Source organism: Neoarius graeffei, chromosome 12 (genome assembly GCF_027579695.1).
Source record: "Neoarius graeffei isolate fNeoGra1 chromosome 12, fNeoGra1.pri, whole genome shotgun sequence".
NCBI classification, from domain to species: Eukaryota; Metazoa; Chordata; class Actinopteri; order Siluriformes; family Ariidae; genus Neoarius; species Neoarius graeffei.
In genome coordinates this window covers 29808570-29818973 of record NC_083580.1, presented here as the reverse complement: position 1 = coordinate 29818973, position 10404 = coordinate 29808570, and the positions used below count along the sequence as shown (strand labels likewise).

The 10404-nt window shown below is 39.2% G+C and overlaps 1 protein-coding gene across 1 annotated transcript in view; it reads left to right on the top strand.

Annotated features, from left to right (window-relative positions):
- The window catches only part of dck (deoxycytidine kinase), a 107834-nt gene extending 99839 nt beyond the window's left edge, over positions 1 to 7995 (top strand). The window contains exons 6-7 of the mRNA XM_060935760.1: positions 7162 to 7261; positions 7726 to 7995. Coding sequence (XP_060791743.1) covers positions 7162 to 7261; positions 7726 to 7752 — 127 coding nt within the window. The 3' untranslated portion in view covers positions 7753 to 7995. The remainder of the gene's footprint in view (positions 1 to 7161; positions 7262 to 7725) is intronic.
- The last annotated feature ends 2409 nt before the right edge of the window (positions 7996 to 10404 follow it).

The following is a 10404-nucleotide window of genomic DNA, read 5'->3' as shown; positions in this document are numbered from 1 at the left end:
CAATAATAGCCTAATAATGACAATAATGAAACACACAATTGAAATTATTGGCAAGTTGTGGCAGAGTTTTCTTACATGCAGTATACATAGTCTTCACTGCCGTCACTTTCAATCTGAGCCGACGTTGCGGCGAGTCTTGATGTTCAGTGCATAGGCTACTCATGTATACATTGTAGCCACTGCGCAAGGCTGTTCCCCCCCCTATCGCGCTCCTGACCGCGCTCTGACTTTTCTAACCACTAGCACAGTGAGATGTATTAATGTTTCCCTTCTCTGCAGAAGACACGTCATTTTTGCTATTAAAAAAAGAGATGCATTGGGTTGTTTGTGTCGTTTCCCTGCCTGTACAATAGCGCTCATTTAGGCTAGTTGTTTTCTTGTTTTTAAAATGAAACAAATGTTGATTTATTGTATTCTTCCCCAGCAAGCTTAGGAAGCTTAGGAACATGACTGCTCGAATATCTGCTAAACTATCATTTTAATGAGAGCACGGGTAGACAAACTAACATTTAAACATAACTTCGTTTTATTTAAGACCTTCCGTGTCAGCCCACTACGGGTCACCGCGGGGTGCAGCTGCACCACTGGTACAGAAAGACCGCATGCTGCAGGATTTCCTCCCTATGAAGAGAGTACTAGCAGGGTCAGGAAATCCAACTTTCAGAGGCTCTTGCCGGCTTCTGATCACTTCCCTGGGAGAAATGTTTCCCGACTTCAGAACTTTGGCTGAAGTGGCGCTGGTTATTCCAGTCTCCAGTGTCGCAGCAGAGCGCGGGTTCAGCCTTCAGAATAAAATTAAAACGTCAATGAGAAGTCATCTGTCCGAGGCAAAGACGCAAAATTTAATGACAATTGCCTTGGCAGCAGTCTCCATTGACGACTTTGATTATGCACAAGCGAGCTCCCAATTTAAATCCATGCGGGCCAGAAGGAAGGTTTGAGCTCACGCAAACAGGTCAAATTAGATTGTCACTTAAATCGTTGTAGTGGACTGTTCATATTTTAACTGCAATTGTCTTGCTACGTTGTAAAATAACATTGCGGCTGGTGTGCCTTAACGGGCATATGAACAATGTTTTTAGCGGAGGGAAAATGGGTTCACAAGTGACTGAACGTCAGAATCTCTGTTCATCTTTTTGCATCATAAATACATAAATAAATGATTAAATAATACAAGCTTGTTTTGTGAATTAATTTTTAAATGAAAATGAGTCCATGAAAACACAAGTTATTAAATGTATAGCATTTATAGCCTATATACATTGTCATTTAAAAGTTAAAATAAAATGACAGATAATAATGGACAATGACGGAATTTTTACGACCCTGTCCGTCAAAATGACGGACAATGAAAAAGTCTAACGTAACCACTGATATATGCGTGCGCGCACACACACACACACACACACAACACTATATACTCATGGATGACAGTCTAAGGATCTCAGTTTTGGTGAGCCTGTATCCACTGCAGCCTCAGTTTTCTGTTCTTGGCTGACAAAAATGGAACTCAACAGTCTTCCGCTATTGTAACCCATCTGCATCCAAGTTTGATGTGTTGTAAATTTTGAGATGCTTTCCTGCTCACCACAATTGTACTGAGTGGTTATCTGAGTTATTGTAGTCTTTGTCAGCTCAAACCAGTCTGGCAGTTCTCCATTGACCAATCTCATCAACAAAATGTGCTTGTCCACAGAACTGCTTCTCACTGGGTGTTTTTTATATATATATATATATATATATATATATATATATATATATATATATATATATATATATATATATAATTGCATCATTCTGAGTAAATCCTATATATCAGGGGTTTTCAAAGTGTGGGAGAGTCAGCCCCCCCTCAGAGAGCAAATAAACAACAGCGCCCCCTTCCTCACAATTTGTTGTTGTTGCTATACTCAATGTTCCATTCGTATTTAAAAAAAAAAAAAAGGTTGTTGTACACATTATTTTTTTCTTTTACACATTTTAAACATCTGTGCTTTTCTTTTTAAAACATCTTGTTTTACACATTTTAAACATCTCATAGCATCGTTAGCTAGCACCTCTTGGCAGACAACACACTGTGGCAGTGGAGCATCTTCAGATCCAGTCCATGAAAATCCAAACTTTAAATAATCGTGGTCATACTTCCTTCTTTTTTCAGTCCCCCCAGGATTCCACGGGCCTTTTTTGTGATTGTTGCGGGCTAAAATGTCTGATGTTGCGGGGGTTTTCCAAAAAATTGCGATGAAGGTTGCGGTGTTTTTTAGGTTTTTGTTGCGATTCCATTGCGGGAGGAAGTGAAAGTTGCGAGAAATTGTTACGGTTTTCTCTTTTTCTGATTAAAATTGAGTGATATGTTAAATATTAAGTTATTACTGAAAAACTATTGATTAAAAAAACAGACACTGAGAAATGGTCCTGTAAACAACTTTACCAATATAAAAGATTACCAGGACTACAAAAATGCAGAAAAATAGGCTTTACTTATCCAAATGCACCTGTTGGTTCAAAAGTTAAAGTGCAGAGAACCTCACAGCACAACATGAAGTTACCTTAAAATATAATATAAATGCCTCAGCTTTCATGTAAGAAAAAAAAAAAACTATTAATACTAGTACTGTGTGCAGGCAGTCTCTCCTGAAGACTAAATTAAACAATAATTATAAACTAATAAAATAAATGGCTCAGGCTTCATAGAAGGAAAAAAAAAACAATTTGAACAGAATCTCACAGTATGATGCTGAAGCTGCCTAAACAATGGAAAGTAAAATACCATTTTGGCAAAAATGTTGGCATCCATTAATTTCTTGTATTAAGTAAAAAAAAATGTAAAGTGCACACAGTCCTTCACTGTAAACATAGCACACCTTCAGTAACAGAATTTAAGCCTATATAAACATTGTCTCGCACATGCAGTGTTGCCAGATACTGCTGACGTTTTCCAGTCCAAAATATGTTCAAAATCCGCCAAAATGCATTTAAAACCGCCCAATCTGACAACACTGCGCGCAGGCGGAAGGTAGTTTGTCGACATCACCTCAAGATGACGCCAACGATTGGTCAAATTTGCGGGAAGGTTGAGGTGATTGGATATAATTGCAACACCGCCTTGAATTCGCGGGGATTGGTTGAATCGCAACATCGCGGAATCCTGGAGGGTCTGTTTTTTTGCTTGGCCCAGACTCTGTCTCCTCACTCACTGTAGCTTTAGGTACTAAAAATCGATCCATTTTGTCTCTGTCAAAGGGTAGCTGAAGTTCGCTAAATGTCCACAATAGTAACTTATTCTGGCTTATGTTTCCTCACGTTGCGCCCCCCCTGAAGAACTCTGGCGCCCCCCAGGGGAGGCGCGCCCCACACTTTGAAAAGCCCTGCTATATACTATTGTGCATGAAAATCACAGAACAGCAGCAGTTATAGAAATGCTCAAACCAGCCCATCTGACACCAACAATCATCCCACAGTCAAAAACACTGACATCACATTTTTGCCCCATTCTGATGGTTGAACATCACCTGAAGCTGCTGGACCATATCTGCAGGATTTTATGCATTGCGCTACTGCCACATGATGGGGTGATCAGATAATTGCATGAATGAGTAGGTATATAGGCAATCCTAATAAAATGTTTTGGTAAGTATATATGAAAGAAGCTAGATCATCTGCTATTCTCAGAGTGTCACAATGTCCTGCGATGCAGCATGAACAGCATGTATAATGGTAGTGTAGGTACACAGTCTGTCTAAGAACTACAACAGTCCCTTTAAGGACTACAACTCCCATCACCAGCTTCCGCGTTGACCTACGTCATGCGTGGGCGGGATCATCTACGTCACTTCCTCCACGACTCCATAAGGGAGGCGGAAATCCGCCATACTTTCTCTTTCCGTCTGGACCAGCTGCCTGGACACAAGGAGGATCGCTCGCTCCGCTGAGCACCCAAGACAAGACGTCTTTTCTTCTCTTTCTTGCAAGATCCACAATTTAACGCGATTTCTTTGTTTACCTTTGGCCACGGTAGACTCTAAGATCGTGCGATTTTTAAACTCAGCTTGAGTTACAACCGGTTTTATTCATTACAAGTATGTAAGACTGCAGCCCAAGCAGTTAATTTAAAATTAGAAGCGACCGGATCCTTCTAATTAATTCTCTGTGCACATTGTCTGATCAGAGACTTTCTTTTCATCACGAGCGACCACGTGTCGGACCAAGAAATTCTCTGCGCCTCACACTTGAATTTTTATATATCTCAGTCTCAGCCTCTCCAAGAATTCTCTGCTTTCTACAAAAGGGCGAGAGACTGAAGTAAGACTGGCATTTGGGCATAAAACTAGTGTTAGGAATTAGCTTTATTGAAGTAGTGTGAATTTAAACTCAGGAACGGTTTAAATGTGTACACTGTAAACACTCAGCGTGTTGAATTGATGATTGCTCTATTTTGTTTTAATCTCTCAATTGTTTAATAGATAGGCTGTGCATGCTTCTCTTTATCCCTGACTAACATCCTCAATTTCCTTATTACACATTTTGACCTCATCAAGATTTCAGTGGATTCAGTACTGTTATAAGCTAGTGAACTTAGCCTATGGCTAATTCTTTTGTCCCATTAGCATCCAGGGCTAATTATATTGTCTCAAGGGAACACGTGGCGGCCCTCCTCTACAGGCCTCACAAACGCACCTTAGCTAGCATCCCTTTGTCTTAGCTAGCGACACAAGGCTAATCTGTGTCTCCACACGTGGCCAACACATCTTAGCTAGCAACCAGAGCTAAATCCTTTGTTCTCAAACCCCACGTGGTGACACACCCCCCCCTTAGCTAGCCTTCCTTTGCCTTAGCTAGCAACACAAAGCTAATTCTTTTGTCTTAGCTACCAGAGCTAATTCTTTTGTTTCCACTTGGAAACACGTGGTCACAACCTCACATACCTCAGATCACACACACACACCCCTCAGATAAGATTCCAATCACTCACTCTCTCTCACACACACACACACACACACACACACACACACACACACACATATAACACACACCATTGATGCTTGTTTATATGTATATATCTGCTGACATTATTCATTTTTATCTTTGTTATAATGAATTAAATTATTATTGAAACTGTGTTTATTTGTGTTCCAATATCTCTGAAATACCCAATCTCAAAGAATTCAAAGGTGCATATGAGTTATGTAATATGGTAAGTGATCATAATAATTTGGAATTTACCATAATTTAGCTGTTTGATAATTTATTATTAAGCACTAAAATTAATGGTATTAATTAATGAGAATGATTCAATGGTATGATTCAATTTAATTATTAACCTTCAGATTTAATGAGATTGATCACTCAATTACCAATTGCACCTACAGTAGTTAGTGGTGTATGATGGAGAAAGCTGGCTGATGGATGGGAATAGGCAGATGACCAAATTGCAGACATACAGTGGTGCTCGAAAGTTTGTGAACCCTATAGAATTTTCTATATTTCTGCATAAATATGACCTAAAACATCAGATTTTCACACAAGTCCTAAAAGTAGATAAAGAGAACCCAGTTAAACAAATGAGACAAAAATATTATACTTGGTCATCTATTTATTGAGGAAAATGATCCAGTATTACATATCTGTGAGTGGCAAAAGTATGTGAACTTCTAGGATTAGCAGTTAATTTGAAGGTGAAATTTGAAAACACCTGACACTATTAGTGGGATGACAATCAGGTGTGAGTGGGCACCCTGTTTTACTTAAAGAACAGGAATCTATCAAAGTCTGATCTTCACAACACATGTTTGTGGAAGTGCATCATGGCACGAACAAAGGAGATTTCTGAGGACCTCAGAAAAAGCATTGTTGATGCTCATCAGGCCTGAAAAGGTTACAAAACCATCTCTAAAGAGTTTGGACTCCACCAATCCACAGTCAGACAGATTGTGTACAAATGGAGGAAATTCAAGACCATTATTACCCTCCCCAGGAGTGGTCGACCAACAAAGATCACTCCAAGAGCAAGGCGTGTAATAGTCGGCGAGGTCACAAAGGACCCCAGGGTTACTTCTAAGCAACTGAAGGCTTCTCTCACATTGGCTAATGTTAATGTTCATGAGTCCACCATCAGGAGAACACTGAACAACAATCGTGTGCATGGCAGAGTTGCAAGGAGAAAGCCACTGCTCTCCAAAAAGAACATTGCTGCTCATCTGCAGTTTGCTAAAGATCACGTGGACAAACCAGAAGGCTATTGGAAAAATGTTTTGTGGGCAGATGAAACCAAAATAGGACTTTTTGGTTTAAATGAGAAGCATTATGTTTGGAGAAAGGAAAGCACTGCATTCCAGCATAAGAACCTTATCCCATCTGTGAAATATGGTGGTGGTAATATCATGGTTTGGGCCTGTTTTGCTGCATCTGGGCCAGGACAGCTTGCCATCATTGATGGAACAATGAATTCTGAATTATACCAGTGAATTCTCAAGGAAAATGTCAGGACATCTGTCCAGGAACTGAATCTCAAGAGAAGGTGGGTCATGCAGCAAGACAATGACCCTAAGCACACAAGTCGTTCTACCAAAGAATGGTTAAAGAAGAATAAAGTTAATGTTTTGGAATGGCCAAGTCAAAGTCCTGACCTTAATCCAATCGAAATGTTGTGGAAGGACCTGAAGCGAGCAGTTCATGTGAGGAAACCCACCAACATCCAAGAGTTGAAGCTGTTCTGTACGGAGGAATGGGCTAAAATTCCTCCAAGCCGGTGTGCAGGACTGATCAACAGTTACTGCAAACGTTTAGTTGCAGTTATTGCTGCACAAGGGGGTCACACCAGATACTGAAAGCAAAGGTTCACATACTTTTGCCACTCACAGATATGTAATATTGGATCATTTTCATTCAATAAATAAATGACCAAGTATAATATTTTTGTCTCATTTGTTTAACTGGGTTCTCTTTTTATCTACTTTTAGGATTTGTGTGAAAATCTGATGTTTTAGGTCATATTTATTCAGATATATAGAAAATTCTAAAGGGTTCACAAACTTTCAAGCACCACTGTAATCATAATGGTGGTGGGGGTGGATTACCTGGGTTTTGTAGTGTATTCAAAAGATTATACATATTTATGCATTGTACTTATGTGTATATTGTGTGTCTGTGTGTGTTGTGCAGTATGGACTTCGACTATCTTTGTGAGGTTCCCATTCTCACTCTGGATGTCAATGATGACTTTAAAGGCGATAAATTCAAATGTGCTAGCATGATTGAAAAGGTAACAACAATGTTCTTGTCTTTCCCTCTTCCTCAGACTCATGTTTATGTACACATGCATGCATGTGCGCGCGCACACAAAATGAATGTGGCATTCTATCAGAGGAAGAGTGTATTTAGGTAGCTAAATGTATTTAAAACCATTTTGAGCCACCTACACAATGGTAGAGTTCCCAAGAGAGAATGGAACTCTGTAGCACTGTGTACTCCACAATTGTACACAACAGTCACTGTGCGTGTTAGTCAAAGATGTTCTGAATGAAGCAGAGTTGAATAATTAGATTGTTTTTTTTAATGGGGGATACGGGAGGAATTGCTCAAGGGTGCAAGAGAACAGAACACATTGGTTCACATAAACATTTTTTCATCTATACACAAAACTATATTCTTTCTGTCTTTCATATCAAATAAGAGTACTGAACATGCAAATGTATGCAACAATGTTTTCCTTTTTCTTTTCCCCAGGTGAAAGACTTTCTCAGAACTCTATGAACTGGAAGAGCACGTGTGTGTGTGTGTGTGTGTGTGTGTGTGTGTGTGTGTGTGTGTGAGAGAGAGAGAGAGAGCATGTACTTGTGTGATGTCTATTAAATATTTTACATTACATGATCTACCATTTCATGTCTATAATTTTTAGGTAAACCTATTTAAATGAAGATGAAGAGAATTGTATGATGTCATTGTTGCACTGGTGCTTTTTTTGGCAAGCAAAGCAATAAAGAAATTTAAAAAATGTATGACAGCTTGACATGTATAATATGTGTCAAAACAGCCAAAAGAGGTGTAATGCTTCTGAGCATTAAAATAATGCGAATTACAAACTGACTGCAGCCATAACTTTATCTCAGAGCAGATTAATATCTTCAGGAACTAATGTGTTAAGGTAATGATACACGGTGCAACTTTTTGCCCAATGTTGCCACTAATGGGCAACCAGGTGAGACACAGGGCAACTGATTAGGGCAACAGACAATTGGCAATAACCAATCAGATAAGAGCAAATCTATTGCCAGGGAGACAGACACCGCAAAGATGGACACTGAATCATTTGCAGCTGTCACTTTTGTCTTGGCTTCAGCCTTTATTTCGCTTAAGTATCACTTCTGGAACAAAACTGAATAGATACTCTGGTCAAAAGATAATTTGCCATTATTTTAAAATTTATAAGTCAAAATAACCACATTGTTCTGTTAATAAAACACTTTTTAAATCTCTTTAAAAAATGCTACTAACCTCAATCACGTGTTATAACTAATAAATGACATCACAAAAATACAATTGTCTCTCATCTCAGCAAAAAAGAAAGGACATGGAGCAGGAGATGGCTGTTGAAGAGGAAAAGGGGGTGACAGAGCTCCGAAAGGCTTTCTTTTTTTAGATCCCGAAGTTTGTACTGTTTCGCCCTTGGGTTCCACAAGTAGTCGTACTCTGTATGTGAATTAGATCAGACGATAAGTTAGACAATCTCTATTATAACTAAAAAAAAAATCATGAGCTGCCCTCACTTTTAACTTGACGCAAGAGAGCTAACATTATCCCTACATAGCTAGTGATAACTTTTGGCTAACTATGTTAGCAAAAACCACCGCTAGTTAGTTAAATCCTATTCAATCTCTATGGAGCGATGGTTAGCTAACAACAGTTTACACTTAGCTTAAAAAAATTGATGTCTTAATTATAACCTGAGCACATAAAAATAAATGTCTTGGTTTTCTAAGCATTTGATGAGGTAAATTCACCACTTTGGGTTTACACATAACTTAGTAGTGCTTGAAAGTTTGTGAACCCTTTAGAATTTTCTATATTTCTGCATAAATATGACCTAAAACATCAGATTTTCACACAAGTCCTAAAAGTAGATAAATAGAATCCAAGTTAAACAAATGAGACAAAAATATTATACTTGGTCATTTATTTATTGAGGAAAATGATCCAATATTACATATCTGTGAGTGGCAAAAGTGTGTGAACCTTTGCTTTCAGTATCTGGTGTGAGCCCCTTGTGCAGCAATAACTGCAACTAAATGTTTCCGGTAACTGTTGATCAGTCCTGCACATCGGCTTGGAGGAATTTTAGCCCATTCCTCCGTACAGAATAGCTTCAATTCTGGGATGTTGGTGGGTTTCCTCACATGAACTGCTCGTTTCAGGTCTTTACATATTTTGATTGGATTAAGGTCAGGACTTTGACTTGGCCATTCCAAAACATTAACTTTATTCTTCTTTAACCATTCTTTGGTAGAACGACTTGTGTGTTTAGGGTCGTTGTCTTGCTGCATGACCCACCTTCTCTTGATATTCAGTTCATGAACAGATGTCCTGACATTTTCCTTTAGAATTCGCTGGTATAATTCAGAATTCATTGTTCCATCAATGATGGCAAGCTGTCCTAGCCCAGATGCAACAAAACGGGTCCAAACCATGATACTACCCCCACCATGTTTCACAGATGGGATAAGGTTCTTATGCTGGAATGCAGTGTTTTCCTTTCTCCAAACATAACGCTTCTCATTTAAATAAAAAATTTATGTTTTGGTCTCATCCGTCCACAAAACATTTTTCCAATACCCTTCTGGCTTGTCCACATGATCTTTAGCAAACTGCAGACGAGCAGCAATATTCTTTTTGAAGAGCAGTGGCTTTCTCCTTGTAACCCTGCCATGTGCACCATTGTTGTTGTTCAGTGTTCTCCTGATGGTGGACTCATGAACATTAGCCAATGTGAGAGAGGCCTTCAGTTGCTTGGAAGTTACCCTGGGGTCCTTTGTGACCTCGCCGACTATTACACGCCTTGCTCTTGGAGTGATCTTTGTTGGTCGACCACTCCTGGGGAGAGTAACAATAGTCTTGAATTTCCTCCATTTGTACACAGTCTGTCTGACTGTGGATTGGTGGAGTCCAAACTCTTTAGAGATGGTTTTGTAACCTTTTCCAGCCTGATGAGCATCAACAATGCTTTTTCTGAGGTCCTCAGAAATCTCCTTTGTTTGTGCCAAGATCCACTTCCACAAACGTGTTGTGAAGATCAGACTTTGATAGATCCCTGTTCTTTAAATAAAACAGGGTGTCCACTCACACCTGATTGTCATCCCATTGATTGAAAACACCTGACTCTAATTTCACCTTCAAATTTAATCCTCAAGG